Source organism: Watersipora subatra, chromosome 8, assembly GCF_963576615.1.
Source record: "Watersipora subatra chromosome 8, tzWatSuba1.1, whole genome shotgun sequence".
NCBI classification, from domain to species: Eukaryota; Metazoa; Bryozoa; class Gymnolaemata; order Cheilostomatida; family Watersiporidae; genus Watersipora; species Watersipora subatra.
In genome coordinates, this window is record NC_088715.1 from 51,660,043 (window position 1) to 51,677,713 (window position 17,671).

Genomic DNA, 17,671 nt, shown 5'->3' on the forward strand with positions numbered 1-17,671 from the left:
AACTCACCTGCAAAAGGGTTAAAAGAGGTCAGTTAAATATTTAGTAGCGCTGCTATTCACGTATCTGCAAACATAAATAAACAAATAAAAGTATACCGTCTGTTGAAAATGACATGCCAATAAGTTCCCATCATTCAGAAACTTAACTGTGTGTATGAGAAAATCATTAAAAGATCATTACATATGCACCTTCAATTAAGTCATAAAAAACAATGTGTAAACTCCAGACAAATGAAGTTTCGAAGCTTGCATAACAGCCGTTCTCACTTTATGTAAATTTGATCGAGAGCCAAATGCCCTTGAGAAGGTTACTTATAAAGAGTAAACTAGAAATAATAAATTTAAAAGCTGTTTTTTCCATAAAAATCTGCTTTATTTGTTTTTCAATGTAAAATTAATGATTAAATACAGCAAATTAAAACTAGAAAATAGATATAACATTTTCTAAACAATAATTATTCTACCAGCATTGCAAAAGCTGATCCACAGCTTTACTTTTTCGCAAAAAAATTTGCTGCATATAATCTTTGCCTTGCCTATCTCATAACTAGTAGCATGGTTTAAAAGTTTATAGTGATGGTGTCATACAGAGTAAACATACAATCATTTTTATGTTATATTTTTCTAGATAATAAATTGTTGATGAATCGGCAGCTAGATGGTCTCTGTGTTTATATTCTAGGGTTTCCATTGGCTGGATTACAAATGAGTTGATTGGGTATAAAAAGATGGCCTCTTGTGCTTTTGTTCATTAGCTTGTGGTCACAGCAAACGACTACTTACTCCTTATACAGTTACTTGTATATGAAGAGCATGAAATCTTTACTTTCAACAGATGTGTTATTGGCTATGATTGTGGTTGTTACAGCAATGTCTATTGTAGAATCTGGTGAGTATATTTTGTATTTGTTAGTAATCTAAATTTAGCCAAACTCTAGTCTAGTGTATCTGCTCAACCCTGAGAGTGCAAAGATTTATGTGAATTTATCATTTTAGACTCATAGTTCATGCTCACACAACATTCCATATATTGAAAACACTCATTCTTCTATATTCAGCCTTCTAAATATTCCATTCTTGTAGCTCCTGCAGAGAACAGTGAAACATCCTTGGCAAGGTCAAAGAGGTTCTTTATTGACGCTGGAAGATGTTCGTTTAAGGTGAGTCGCTGTAGAACCATTGAATTTCTAATTGGCTCAGTAATATTATTAGAAATGTATTTAAAGTACCAAATATGGAAAAAAAGGGCTTGAGCTAATTTGCTAACTGCTTGTAACAAACAAAACAGGAAGTGATGTGTTTCAATTTGTAGTTGTCAATAAAATCATGATTTGTTGCAATAAAAAGAATATAAAAACTGCAATACCATACTCAAAATTAAAAATGTGAGCAGCCTTTAAATTTTTTTGTTATTTTAATTTTGCTAGAAGATGGTGCAAAGTTATTTAAACAGTATGACATTTTTCTTGTTAGGTACTTTGTATACACCCAAGTCAGTGTGACCAAGAGGGTGGAGAGCTCTGTATGATTTGGTACTGTGGAAGTCACTGCGCTGTACCAGAAATAGATCCAGCTGATGTCCCTGTTCTTCAACCTAGTGACTACCAGTGTCTCAACAGGAATAATCCTGAGTAAGTCTCAAATATACATAAGTTCTTTTCGGAATTGTCATTCTACTCAGCCGACCAAAATAATCTGTTTTTTTATATACTAGAGCGTTTATATAATAGTTTCTCTTATGAGAGAGAGGGAGGAGAGAGAGACTTAGCTCCCTGTTATAAATCAACTTCAGTTTCACGTAATCTGCTCTATTATGTCAAAAATAGTTTTATTAAAAAGCACCTTATTACAACCTTTTTATATTTTCACAGTTGTCGAGATAGATTAAGAGCATTAAGGCAGCAAGAAAAAGAAGAAAGACAGAGAGCAAGACAGGAAAGAAGAAGACAAAGACAAGAAAGAAGAGGTTAAAAGTTTAAACTCACCTCAACTACCCAACTAACAGTATTCCACGAGCTTTTCACACTCAAACAAACAAATATTTCTACTAGGTTGCTACCCTAAGATTGAGTGATGGTACCTTTACTACAGTGATGGCACTCTTCTACATATAAGTAATTTAAACTCTATAAAGTGTCTTAAGAAACTTTTATATTTGCAGTATTCACATGAGCTGGCATACATACACCCGGTTGAACATATTTGTTACATATACTTTAAATAAGTTATTGGTCAACCTACATACTGATTGAATGGTTTTCTATTCAAAATTGTTTTATAACTTTTTACAGTTTATATTTACTTTTCATATTTTATTATATAGTATACTTATAATTTATTTAGTAGAATTTAAAAATTTAGTAGAATTTAAAAGTATACGCAAATGTATTATCTTTTATTCGGCAAAAATATAACATATTATATTCCCACTTTGACCTGAGCATAATACAATGCTACTGCTACCAAATTATCATTTTGAGTGCAAACTAGTCTGAAGCTATCAACTTGCTATAATAAAAACCTCAAAACTCCAGTCATAATAAGCATGAACAATACCATCAAATATGTTAAGATCATGAGAAGTTGTAAACTAAATATTAGGCTATATATTGGCACTTGTAATGAAATGTGTGCCAAGCTAATGATGGCACCAAATGAAAAAGACAAGCTGTGACAAATAATTTAGTTTCATAAGACTCAGTGATTGCAAGAAGCATTGGCTCATTTGAACTTGGATTCTTCTATCACTAGATGAGCTGCATTGGACACACCATTAAAGCGTAGTGTGTCAAAGAATCCACCTTCAAGCATAGCAAAGATACTGTGCGTAATTATTTTGTTTAGGGACTTCTTTCATATAGTTTAGATTCTGATACTTGTATTTTATAGTATTTTAGCCTAGTGAGACCACCATATCATTACATACCTAAAATGCTATAGTCATATCTCAATAAATGCAGTATAAAATTACACATGACACATTAAACATTATATATGAGATATTTATAAGGTAAAGCAAAAAAGTTAAAATTGGAGTTTCTATTAATAATCACCTCTTCCCTTCTCTTAGAAGCAGTTCAATAAAAAGCAGAAAAAAGACAACTGCAGAATCGATCATGAAGATACACAGAATGTCCAACTGCTCCTCCTACTCCTACACTCATTTCATTTCAGCCGAGTGGAATTGACTATTTCTGGAAAAGCTAGTTAACAAAACGATCATTTACAACAAAAGTTGTATAAAGTAACTCCTTAGCTCCTTGTTTGAATTGAGTTTTAAACAGGTGATAATAGACAGAAAAAACTGAAGCTTTTTGTAGAACTGAAACTTTTTGTATAGTTGATAGCTTGCGCCTATTTTAGAAGATAAATGAGTTTATAGCTCAGGAAATGAATTAGATGAGAAACACGGGGATAAAAATTGATATACGTTTCTAGTCATTTTAATAAAGGGACATTTGGTAAATAATTAATAAAAAACAACAAACTTCTGATTTTACAATAAGGGTTACTAGTTTGTGGCTGTTACAATAATTATTATCCTCACACTATCTGTCTTCTAGAACTGTGTGGAAGGGAATATTTTTATTCATTACATTATAATGGTTGTAAAAATGTAATTATCAAAAGAACTGTTTTACTTCAATTGGTGCTAGTAAGCATAGCAGTCTGGTGCAGAGATGTCTTGTGTAAATAATTATATCCATAACTATGTACATGCAAAATGATTGAGCATCGTAGTGTGTGTATGTGCGGTAGTGTGCATGTACGCTTTCGAATCTGAAGCTCCAGGTTTGAATCCTATGGGAAGGAACATCTTTTCTTAATGCTTTTGGCTTGGCTTCGACAAACGAACACTGCTCTTAATCTAGTAAAGATTGTGAAGCTATATTAATCAATTGCTGTCTAGTACTAACCCCAGCGCTACCCAGAATTTCTGTCATATTCAATTGGACAGCCTGCAGTACACATATCATTTTGCAACTCAAATTCCTTTGCTTTTTTCACAACAACCCATGAGCAGTTCATTGAGGGCAATTGGACTTACTGCATGCGGAGTGACATGATTGAGCATCTAATGTGTTGGGTGTTTAAGAGCCTGGTTCTCAGGAGCAAGATGAAGCTTTAAAACTGAATACTTTGGCAACCTGGCTGAATGCTCGAAGCACATTCATGCGAAGTTTTAAAAAATTCAGCAGAAAAGTTTAACAGGCAAAGCGTTCACTTGGACTGGCAGACACACCCTCATCCACCCTGATAGCAACACTCACAATCATACCTTCACCCACACCCTCACCCACACTCACATCCATTCTTCCATCCATTCTTCCACCATGCTCACATCCACACCTACAACTACACTCACACACACACACGCCCACACGCACACATGCATACATGCACACACTTACACCCATACTCACACCCATACTTACACCCATACTTACACCCATACTCACACCCATACTCACACCCATACTCACACCCATACTCACACCCATACTCACACCCATACTTACACCCATACTCACACCCATACTCACACCCATACTCACACCCATACTTACACCCATACTCACACCCATACTCACACCCATACTCACACCCATACTTACACCCATACTCACACCCATACTCACATCCATACTCACACCCATACTCACACCCATACTCACACCCATACTCACACCCATACTCACACCCATACTCACACCCATACTCACACCCATACTCACACCCATACTCAGACCCATACTTACACCCATACTCACACCCATACTCACACCCATACTCACACCCATACTTACACCCATACTCACACCCATACTCACACCCATACTCACACCCATACTCACACCCATACTCACACCCATACTCACACCCATACTTACACCCATACTCACACCCATACTCACACCCATACTCACACCCATACTTACACCCATACTCACACCCATACTCACACCCATACTCAGACCCATACTTACACCCATACTCACACCCATACTCACACCCATACTCACACCCATACTTACACCCATACTCACACCCATACTCACACCCATACTTACACCCATACTCACACCCATACTCACACCCATACTCACACCCATACTTACACCCATACTCACACCCATACTCACACCCATACTCACACCCATACTTACACCCATACTCACACCCATACTCACACCCATACTTACACCCATACTCACACCCATACTCACACCCATACTCAGACCCATACTTACACCCATACTCACACCCATACTCACACCCATACTCACACCCATACTCACACCCATACTCACACCCATACTCACACCCATACTCACACCCATACTCACACCCATACTCACACCTACAAACGAACAGTGGAAAAATGTAGGAAACAGTGTAGGATTGATTCAGAAGGTACCAATAACAAAAATTATAAAATGTTAGCAATGACAAACTATATTGTAATGACATCATATTATAGATAAACAGAAAATACATAAATCAAAATATGATCAACCTACATAAAAATTGTTTTATGCACACGTAAGTTGCCAACATTAAATAAATTTATCTTTTCTGTATAAGCTGCTTATGGCAGACCAACTATTAGATGTTTGGTTGGACCTCACAGTTGGAGCAACCGATGAGGCTTGACTTATGATTAAGTTTACGCTAGTGTGCACTTTAATAACATGTCACTTGTGATGTGAATATTTAGTGGTAGATGCCTTGAGATTACACGTACATATTGCTTGTGAAGAGTCATCACTATGCAACCACGCATGCTGTTTTGCTAGCCTATATTACCTTTAGCTTTTATATCTTTGTGCTGTAACCACACATATTTCCTGCTGTTAGTGCTAATGAATAACTGGGAAGGCAGTTGTAACTTTGCTTGACTAGTGTACGGTAGTGTTGTTGAGTCTTATGAGTAAATAAAGAGTTGCATATTCTGACAAACAAGCTATAAGCTAAGCTACAAGTTATGGTTTATATTTTAATAACATGTCACTGTTATAGTTTGTATTTTAATAACATGTCACTGTTATAGTTTGTATTTTAATAACATGTCACTGTTATAGTTTATATTTTAATAAAATGGGACTGTTATAGTTTATATTTTAATAACATGTCACTGTTATAATACTATTTCTAAACATGATCAATCAGTTAGACTTAGAAACAGCAATGACACATGGGCATCAGCCAAAACTTTGTTATTTCATCAAGCTCCTTTCTAACTTGGAGTTAGTTACTCATGGTTTGTACATTTCGGCCATTGCCAAAGATGGCTAAAAAGCATCAAAATGAGTTACAGTAAACACCTTGTCTTATTCATTTGGTGCCATCATTGGCTTAGCACACATTTCATTGCAAGTGCCAATATATATACATAGCCTAATATTTAGTATACAACTTCTCATGGTCTTGACATGTTTTATGGTATTGTTCATGCTTATTATGGCTGCAGTTTTGAGGTTTTGATTACAACAAGTTGATAGCTGCAGACTAGTTTGCACTCAAAACAATAAGTTGCTCAGCGAGTATGCTCAGCTCAGAGTAGAAATATTATAATAATTATGGTATATTTTTGCAAAATTAAAAAGAATACACTTGCGCATACTTGTAATTTCTATTAAATAAATAATAAATATAATATACAATAAAACATGGAAAATAAATATAAACTGTAAAAAGATAAAAAAAAGTTAAATAAAACAATTTTACCAGTTTGTAGGTTGACCCATAACATATTTAAAGTATATGTAATAAATATGTGCAACCGGGTTTGTGTATGCCAGTTCATATGAATACTGAAAATATAAAAGTTTCCTAAGATACTTTGTAAAGTTTTTAAATTAATGATAAATAGAAAAAAGTGAAGTCACTGTGGGAAAGGTACTCAATCTTAAGGTAGTAACCTGGTAAAAATAATTTAGTTCGTTTGAGTGTGAAAAGCTAGTGGAATACTGTTAATTGGGTAGTTGAGGTGAGTTTAAACTTTTAACCTCTTCTTCTTTCTTGTCTGGCTCTTCTTCTTTCCTGTCTTGCTCTTTGTCTTTCTTCTTTTTCTCGCTGCCTTAATTCTCTTAAATCATCTCTGCAACTGTGAAAATATAAAAATATTGTAATAAAATGCTTTTTTAATAAAATAATTATTTTTGACATAATTGAGCAGATTACATAAACTTGGGTTGTAAGAAAAACCGATTACTTTGGTTGGCCGAGTAGAAAAAAATTCAGAAAAGAGCTTGTGCATATTTGAAACTTACTCAGGATTATGCCAGTTGGTACACGGGTGGTCAAGAGTTGGGTCAAAAACAGGCACATCAGCTGGATCTACTTCTGGTACAGCGCAATGACTTCCACAATACCAAATCATACAAAGTTCTCCGGCCTCTTGGTCACACTGACTTGGGTGTATACAAAGTATCTACAATAAGAAAATTTCTCTCCTGTTGAAATAACTTTGCACCATTTTTTAGCTAACTTGAATTAACAACAATTTCTAAAGGTTGCTCACATTTTTAATTTTGAGTATGGTTTTGCAGTTTTCGTATTGTTTTCATTACAACAAATCAGGATATCATTGACAGCCCCAAATTGAAGCACATAACTTTCTATTTTGTTGGTTAAAAACAGTTAGAAGTTTAGCTCAACTCATTGATTTCCTTATTTGGTACTATAAATATTTTTCTAATAATATTACTGAGCCAATTGGAAATTCAATGGTTTTACAGCGACTCACCTTAAACGAACATCTTCCAGCGTCAATAAAGAACCTCTTTGACCTTGCCAAGGATGTATCACTGTTTTCGGCAGGAGCTACAAGAATAGATGGAATATTTAGAAGGCTGAATATAGAAGAATGAGTCTTTTCAATATATGACATGTTGTGTACCGCAAACAGAGAAGTATTAGAGAGCATGAACTAAGGGTCTAAAATGATAAATCCACATTAATCTTTGCACTCTCAAAGATTGAGCAGATAAGCTAGACGAGAGTTTGAATAAATTTAGAGTACTAACAGATAGAAAATCTACTCACCAGATTCTACAATAGACATTGCTGTAACAACCACAATCATAGACAATAGCACATCTGTTGAAAGTAAAGATTTCATGCTGTTCATATACAGGTAACTGTATAAGTAATAAGTAGTCGTTTGCTGTTACCACAAGCTAATGAACATAAACATACGAGGCAATCTTTTTATACCCAATCAACTCAGTTGTCAGCCAGCCAATAGAAACTACAATATAAACGCAAAGACTATCTAGCTGCCAATTTATTATTCAGAAAAAATAACTTCCTGTGAAAGCTTCCCAAAACAGAGAATTACTTGTTGGTTTAGCGTATTAGCACGGCACTACTCAAATGACTCAATGGTAGGCGTAACCAGGATGAATTATTCTTTCTTACCATTTACTTATAGAAGCAAGTTTAGTTTATTCTAACTACAAGGACTGATTGAAGTGAACCCTTACACTTTTGAGGATGTCCTTTATCATGACTAGTCCACTTACCAGTCCCGCGCACTGTGAGAGATCATCATGAGTAATCAGTATATGGAGAATTACCCACGAAACTATTGGGTCTCCCCAGTGATGTAATGGTAGTGCGCTATTCTTTGAAAGTTACATCCAGTTCAATTCTCATGCGAGGCAATCTTTTTTCTAAGCGCTATAGGCATGGCTACGGACAGGTGTACGAACACTGCTCTTATTATAGTAAAGGTTGTATCGTCACACGAAAGCTTTGTCATATCTTTTCTTTTTTTGATGTTAAAGTGGCTAGCATCTTCTCATTTATCAAACAAATTTATTTTGGATCAGTGTGGCTTAGTGTATAATTTGAGGCTAGTGCATTGATTAGAAGTTCTCAAAACATTTTTGGCAGTCGGCAGTGGCAGTCGGAGTGGCAGTTAGCCAACATTACCGGAAAGAAGGGAGGAGATTGGCACAGGTAGGTATTTTAATATTCGAAGACTAGGATAACAAGACGTTTGTTTTTCTTTGTAGTGTATGGCGCCATCTTGAAGTTTTGACAAGTTCTGTTGTGAATAGATTCAGCTCCTGAAGTGTTTGTTTTGTGGTAAAACAGTGCATTGGCAATGAGCCAGGTAGCTCATTACTAGTTGCTATGTTTTACTAGTAACTTTTTATGAATGAGGTAAAACTTTGATAGTAAGTCAGCTACCTGAGAGGGCTGAGGTCATGTGATATGTCATGTTATGTCATGTCATGTCATGTCATGTCATGTCATACTTCTTAGCCAATTAGCAGAAGTTTCTATTCCAATCTCAGGTATATTCTCATTTACAAACAAGCAACTTGATATTTCTTTGAAGTCTGTAACTAATTAGCCTATAGTGATGGAATTTTGTGTCCAATAAAATATCTGGAATGCAAGTAAACCCTGATACGATATACGTCGCTAGCACAAGTGACTGGATCACAAGGCTATCGGCGGTGAAATAGGAACATACATGCCGAGTACTGAATGTAGTTGCCGGTGGTCAACGCAAGAGCTTAGCGCTGTGCTACTTTCGCGCAGAGCCACCGGCGAAAGTTTTCCGAAATTCGCTGTGCTGGTGAAGGTCAGCACTTTCGAAACTGCATAGTGAGCGGCCACTTTTATGCGATCATTAGCGGCTCAGTTTTAGGAGAACATAAGCCACCAAGCCTTGCACCGCAAGTGTTTTACTGTGCAAGATTACCAGAGGAGTCTCACAGCCAATTAGGAACCACGGTTAAATTTAAACTTTCATCAAACTTCACGTTTTAAACAAGTATATTAAGCAACATCGGAGATTGTAAATGCATGCAAAAAATTATAGGATTTTGTTTTTGTGTCATATAGTTTTTCATTAAGATTAAATTTGTATATAACCTAAGCCCAAGACAATCTTAAAATTAGCATATCACTGTTTCATGTCTAGAAAGGTACTAATGAGTTGAATAAATAGAAATTGAAAAATAAAAATAATTCATTAGCTCTAATCAGACAACTGGGAACAATTAGAGATTTATACTATTAGGTTATGTTTGCAGAAAAAAAATTATTAAAAAACAATGTTATCCATTGATATGTGAGCACTATTGCTTATTTTTTTAATTTCATTTTGAGACTGTAAGAAAATTGTGTGTAATTTAATTACAAATGTTTCGTCAATTTTAAAAATACTGCTACAGATATATGTTGTCAAACTATAAAAAGAATAAAGTCAAGCTCAGAAGTTTGCATAACGAGTTGGCGTTATGGTTTCCATGAGAAGTGAGTAGATATTTTTATGTTTATGAGTGCAATAGCAAAATGAAAGGTGTTGTCAAACTTTTAGATCATTGAATCAGGCAAAATTAAATTCCATAAAACTATGTATTATTATTATTATTTAAAAAGTAGCTAAAACTCTACTCCTTTTAAGAGCTTTAGAAAAATAGAAACTTTTGAAGTTTTTTGGTTAGCCAAGTCCTACTTTTTTAGCCTTTTTAAGTTGATGAAATGTAAAAATTTGCAATGAAATTGTAAGAGTTACAATCATATTGAATAAATTTTTTAAATGATATTTTGATTTTATGCTTTTGATGGTTATATTCACGAAGTCATCAGAAACATTGCCAAACAAAAGTCCATTGAAGAAACTGCTAAAAAGGTATGCGACATATCAAGAATTCATAAAAAATTGAGTTTACTTAAAAATGTTTTATGTTTTGAGTTGTCAGTTTGTCATAATAGGCTTGCTGATTTTCTGCAACTTTGTTTCAAATAATTGCATTTCAATATATTTTAAAGTACAGCAACTCAGTAAGAAAAAAGAAATATTTAACTGACTGAGCAAAGTATAAAATAGCATTTAATAAAATTATTTGAAAAACTGAATTACTGTAAAATATAAAAATTACTTCACGTTTATTTTAAGCTTTTTCTGTAGATAAACTTTAAGAAGACATTGATTTCACTCAGATTTTATTGTTACAAGAGTGCTTATACATCTTGGTTCACATTTTCCTTTATATAAAATTGCTAGATAGCTACAGAATGCATTTACAGATGACAAGAATTGTACCAAGGAATTGTCTCATCCGTGAATGGCAGTAATAAGGCTGATTAATTTAGAGCTTTTTAAAGCCTGGTTTACAAGTCACTATGTTTGTATTGTGCATATGATGTGAATTTGATGTTACGTCGCATGTTGAGTTACTGTGTGATAAGTATTTCACAAGACATCCGCTTGCTGGAGATTAATGAGGGCGTATACTTTGTTCATAAAGATAAAGAATAAGGCGCCAAAGGTCAGAGTTGCGCACTCTTGTCTGGCTTAGCTGAGTTAAAATTTGTAGAACTTCTTAAATCAAAATACAAAAAACAGAAGTTGTGGAAAATGCTTCAAGTGGAGTATCTTACATAGCGTTTTTTTGCGCATCATTGACAGGGGCCATTTATATATTTCGCAAGCATGAAAACTTAAATGAAAATTTGCAACGAAACTCACGTTGCTTGCAGGTTTCTACCATTTTCATTTTCTATTTTGCGGATGACTAATGATTGGCATAAACTTAAGAGTTGGCACCATTCACCTTTGAACATATATGAAATAAGTAAAAATCAAAAAAGCCAATCTAAACATGTCAGTAATACGCATATTTTACACTTGAACATTGACTAATCCGAACCAGACTTTAGAATGGCCATTCACAACTGATATGATTTCTGTCTTACCTACTGCTTGTGAGTCTCTGGTTCATGGTTCCAGTACTAATATTACAAGGCTCATAGCATAAACAACAGCATCAAAATAACAGCCTTGATTTTCTGTAAACAGGAACTGTAAAGAGTTATCTTAACCTTTACACATAGGAAATAGAGCTACTATCTAGTGATACCAAAACATCCTGAGCATGATGAAGCTTTTAAATTATGTCTACTTTAGCAAGCAGCTGGTCAGCAGTTTTAATGTGTTCCTGATTTGTTGCATAAACAGGTAACAAGTTAATTGATTTATGCATTGATTGATTCATTGATTAATGTATTGATTGATGGATCACCATCGAGTTCTGTGTCTCAAGAGTTACTAATCTAGTTCTTAGCCAACTGATGTGGAAAATACCAGAGTGAGTTTTACAGTACAAGTTCAGTTTTGTTTAGGATAATATATCTATATCTATAACATATGCCTGACATTATAACAATCCTATGAACCATAAGAGTGTTGGATCATCAGTGAACTCTATCCGTAACCACATTGTCCTGGTTCGCTAGGAAATATTCATGGTTACATATGTGTGGAAAATACCAAATTGGAGTTTTTTGGCATTAATACAATTATATACATTTCTGCTGTTTTTTCTTTAGTTGAACATTCTCAAACATATTAAATCGAGAAATTGCCATCTAATTCAACAGTAGTTATTAATAGTAGTTATTAATGAAATAGACTGAGCTTAATTTATACTCAATTATTTCAATGGTCCAGTAAAATAATTCTTTCGGAGACAATAATAATATTTTCTATAAGAAGAGCAGTGTTTATCTGTCTATTCATTCGTCTGGAGTCAGAATTCGAGGTTATAGTAAAAGATTGGTTTCCACCGAGGCTTGAGCTCTTGACATTGAGCTTGATAGACCAACACTCCAACATCAGCATCAATCAACCAGCTTGGAGTGATAAGGAATAATTATGGAGACATATACTCTGCACACCTGACAACCTCTCATAGCACACCAAACTGCTGTGGTTTGACTATGAGTAATAATTTTACCTTGACTGTTATGTTCTAAGCTTTTAAATATCTATCCAGTAATTTAGGCAGTGTGTTGCCACTGTAGAGCATACTGACATTCCAGATATAAAAAACCAAAATTAGGACACTTAAGACTAAAGGTATGCAGCAGAAGGATGTGAAATCATTTATCATCTGACTACATTTGACTTTCTTGCTTTGTCGATGTGAGGTTACACACACCGCTGAACCATAAATACATTTCTGTCTGCGCTTGTATAGAGTACTTTTGTTATTATCTGTGGTAAAAATAAGAATGTTGGTTGTCTAGCAGCCACCGCAGCTACATATCTAATTCACCTGTTTACAAAACCCACATTTCAAAATGTAATTAACTTTGTGTCTACAATCTATTCTAAAAGATATTATAAGTGAGTAAATGAAAAGGTAAGCACCGGAAAGACAATAATAAAGTTTTCTATATTTTGGTTTTCATCAGTTTTATGACACAGAATTTGACTGTTTGAGCGGCAAATAGTGTTTATATATATTAACTTGTATGCAACATACAATGATATTTACAGTTGTTTTTAAATTTGTGACTTATTAGGAGTATCTTTGGCAGTTGTAATACAAAAACTCATGACAATCTGTTGTACTTGATGACCAGCAACAACCTTTTCTTGATGACATAGTAATAATTAAATATTAATTATTAGGCCTACTATGTCATAAATATAATATAAAACTATTATTAATATTGTATATTAAATAATATATCTCTTCTTCTTTCACTGTTTGCTGTATACTTTTGGGCCTCCTGCCCCCATCTTTCATTTGTAGTGGGATAGATTTTTGTTTGGAGTTTCCTAGTTAGGTGCACTTGCTTCTGTGCTGCCATGAGTAGCGACTGTGTTTTGGCAGTTAGGTCAGCTTTGTTCAGCTGCACATATATCAGGTAGAGAATCTCAACCTCGGATACTTGTGGGTGAGAGTTTTCCTAATTTTACTCTACTTTTTTGGTTTAATAGCTTCATTTTGATACATTCTACGGTGTCCAATTGGTTGTCAGTTTTTAAAGTTAGCCGACCTATATAGTTAGTAAAATGACTTGAAGGGTAATTAAACTTACATTTGAAACTGCATTGTTTTTTAACTGTGGTCGGTAATTGTTTTTCATAAGCTATCATAAAAAAATACTTTAACATTTTTCGTGTTTTGTATATACAGAACTATTTTCTTTAATTGTGCTGTAAGACAATAAATTTTGAATGGCTCTAAAAGATCACTTTTTGTTGAGTTTACGGATTTTAAGTTTTAAGTGTTCAGATAAAACTACATAGGAGTATACAAAACTTAAATGAAAAAATGATAGCCACAATATTTTTATTGCAAACTTAAATTTCATTTCTTCTAAGTTCTAACTCTGCATACTTTAACTGAAGTGTTTGTTAATCTTTCTGAATATAACTTTTAACATAGCTAAATTAAAAAGGTGTTAAAAGGTGCAAAACTACCAAAAGAGAGTGTTTTAGAGATGTTTAGAAGTGCAACTACTGAACTGCATCCTTGATATTGTAGTGTCAGATCCCATATAATCAGTAGTAATAAACTTATATGATTCAGAACTATTGCAATATTGATAGAACACAGACAAAATGCAACACATTGTAGGTATGCTGCAGCGATGCACCTAATAAAAGACCTCATGGTTATTAAGATGTTGTAAACATCTGTCAAATACTCAGCTTTTTGAGGCATCACAGACAGCATGAATTAATGCTACAAATTACACTTTGGCTGAGTGCCACTTTGGCTGAGTGCCAACTCTGCGGTACATGAAGCCGAAGAAATCTCATATCTCATTACACGATTGGATGGAAAATTTCTTGCGGGACAACTACTGCACCGCTATGTGAAAATTTAACTTCTCGTATGGTCATATAAGGATAAAAGTGTTGCTAGTTATTTTTAGTTAAAATAAATTTTTTTAAACTTTGCCACCATACCAAATATCACATCCAGAAATTATAACCTATCATCAACAGAATTTTTGATTGATAAAACTAGTTATTTGCATAACTTATTACCTCAAAGTTTCCACCCAAAGTAACTCAAAGATTGTTTTTTACCTGGTGTAACATACCATTCATCTTTCTTGAAAAATAACTATGTTCCTGTGTCTACTTGAAATAACTAACATTCGACCTGCTACACTTTATGTTAACCTTTAAAACTAATTAATCTACCATTATGAGTGATTGTACTCTGTGGAGTTTACAAGAATAGAAATATTTTGATTTTAACTACAACAATACAATGTATACTTTTCAAGTAGAGGTTTCCTGCAAATATTATGATTGAAGAGATGAGAAGAGATTGAATTTACATAAATATTTTTGTCCTTTTGAAGCTCTCAGCTCATAAAAAACTGAGCAAAAAACATATTTGCTGTGGTTGGCACCAGAGTAATTCTGAATCACCAGGCCTTTAAAGAATTCTACCTACGTATAGGTGTAACGACCGGCAAAATTTTATGTTTAATTAAATCAAGTTGGCAGCTAAATGATATCAAAGAAATTTCCATAACTATTTGGCAACTGTTTCCTGTTTGTTCAAGTGCCAATTGGAAGGTAGCCAAGTCAGCCTGTTATTCATACGTTTCAATAAACTCACAATAAAGTGAGAGAAAGATGATACACTCTGTCTAAACGTCTGCGGCCAGCTGTCATAATAGATCAAAATTCTAGACAAATACTTTTGGAATTTTACTATGGGTGCTTTGGATTTTCTACAAACAGAGGGTAGACGTTAGGGGTTTGGACTCCAATTGCACATTCTTCACATTTTTATTAGAATTTTGGTAGTTTTCGGCTTGCTTAGAGTATATTATGGTACATAATGGTACATGATAACTGTGTCAGATAGAGTCCAGTATCATTGGCTAAACGGAAATATAGTTATGCATCAGTAAAAATGATAGTCTGCGATTTTTACAAATATTGTAATGCTATAGGCTATAATAACCAATTGCTTGCCATACAATAAAACCGTTTGAGATGATAAACTTTTTGAATAATATGTTTAGGAGTCATCAATGAAGTGATTCCTATATCAGCCCATATGAAACATGGAGATAATAACTGCAAGGTAAGACGTGAGACTAAATAATAGACTACTGTTAACATTAATCCACTATCCATCTTTTTTTTGACTTCATCAATCCGTTTGCACATGCGCTCGTTCGCGCAAAAACTGCCATATTTGTAGAAAACGATCATTCTCTTTTTGTGAAGTTCAGAGCGATCCCTATTGGTCGATTTGTTGTGTAGACTGTATGTCAGCTGTCTGCCAGAATCAAAGTTTCAATATGAAGTTGTTTTTATGAAAAGCATTGGAAATATTAATAAAATGTAGAATTTTATAAAGTTGCTGCAGTTGCACCCTATTAATTTTCAAGAGTTATTTCCTCTTTGCTGGATGTACGACACTATTCCAAACCTGAGACTAAACATACTGTGACTATCCGCGTGTGGGATTTGGCACAGGAGGATTTGTGATTGGATGTCCTTCCTAATAAAAATGGTTCTTCTATGATTTGAACCACTGACCTACTGATTATATGCCAGCGCACTAACCACTGAACCACGGTTGCTTCGACATGTAATAATTTTATTAAATGTTATGATGTAACCTACTACTCATTCAGAATTAACATTTGAATATAGCTTATGTTCTAACACCCTTTAAAATAATACTGTTGCGGCTGCTTTTTTGTAAAAGTAAACTCACACTAATATGCTTGAACTTTATTAAACACCTTTTGGGCAGTTTATTTCTTTTCTAACGGATGGTCAGTTTTCAAGTTTTTAACAAAAAGGGCACAACTCTTAATTTCATACTCCATCAACTTGTGGTAATCTGAGAGATTGTCATGAGCTTCAAGGGTAGTTTGCGCATTGCATGGCACTCAATATTAATAATTATATATTATATCATAATATATTATAAAATTATTTATGTTAATATAGTATAAATAATATTATATATACTTATTATATCATAATTGTAATATTTATATATTATTATATACATATCTATATATAAAATATTAATATTTATATATTATTATATACCTATATATAAATTATTAATATTTCATTAGAAAACAGAAGTCAAACAGACTGGTGATATAGCTTAGCCTAAGCTCTCCTATTAGAGTAAAAAGCCCCACAAGTACATATTATATCTATTATCGCTAATGTATGGTAGCTCTGTACAGATTTCACTCTATCAAGACATTGTTAGTCTCACTTTGGCTTCTCTAAAATCAATTAAACTTCTACTATCATTCAAAATTAGTGACTAACTAGCCGAGGATAATTTCAGCTAAAACTTGGGACAATTTACTAGACTGATTTCACTTAACACTATCTAACTAGTAACAGTAAAAAAATGATTGTTTATGATTTGATTACATAAAAATTTAATAATTTGATGTTTTGTCTTGGCGTTCTCTCTGGCCTGATTCTATACATAGAATATATACATATTTTGTTACTGTTTTGAATCAACAATAAAATAATGTGCTCATTGACCTACCAATCAATGTTTTTTAAAACCACAAAAATTAAACAAACAAATAATACAAGTAAATATTAAGTGTTAATTATTAATAGAAAATTGTACAATGGAAAGCAGCAGCAGCAGCTTGCAACTAACCATAACTTGGCAAAACAAGACAGTTATAAAATAGTCTATATGTTGTATATATGTATCTCAGAAATAGTAGATTACTAACTTGAAGGTTTTTCAAAAGGAAGATAAATTCTAAATACAAGCAAAAACTTCAAAAGGATATTCTCTTAGAAACAATAAAAGCATTAAATTAAAGAAAACCAAATATATTTAAATATTTTTAAATTTATTTAAATAGATTTTTAATA

General features: G+C 33.6%; 3 protein-coding genes across 3 annotated transcripts; 1 reads left to right on the forward strand and 2 right to left on the reverse strand.

Moving 5' to 3' along the window:
- The first annotated feature begins 771 nt into the window (after window positions 1–771).
- LOC137402166 (uncharacterized) lies at window positions 772–2,429 on the forward strand. Its single transcript, XM_068088647.1, has 4 exons — window positions 772–889; window positions 1,084–1,160; window positions 1,474–1,631; window positions 1,872–2,429. Exons 1-4 carry the CDS (start codon window positions 805–807, stop codon window positions 1,969–1,971), a joined length of 420 nt encoding a protein of 139 aa, XP_067944748.1. The 5' UTR covers window positions 772–804; the 3' UTR covers window positions 1,972–2,429.
- Window positions 2,430–4,205: 1,776 nt separating this feature from the next.
- LOC137402690 (fap1 adhesin-like) lies at window positions 4,206–5,354 on the reverse strand. Its single transcript, XM_068089195.1, has one exon. The coding sequence runs from the start codon at window positions 5,352–5,354 to the stop codon at window positions 4,206–4,208; it is 1,149 nt and encodes a 382-aa protein (XP_067945296.1).
- Window positions 5,355–6,568: 1,214 nt separating this feature from the next.
- LOC137402032 (uncharacterized) lies at window positions 6,569–8,171 on the reverse strand. The gene is made up of 4 exons (XM_068088498.1): window positions 8,050–8,171; window positions 7,751–7,827; window positions 7,275–7,435; window positions 6,569–7,108 (listed from the first exon to the last, which is right to left on the reverse strand). The coding sequence occupies exons 1-4, from the start codon at window positions 8,132–8,134 to the stop codon at window positions 7,006–7,008; spliced, it is 426 nt and encodes a 141-aa protein (XP_067944599.1). The 5' UTR covers window positions 8,135–8,171; the 3' UTR covers window positions 6,569–7,005.
- Window positions 8,172–17,671: the final 9,500 nt, after the last annotated feature.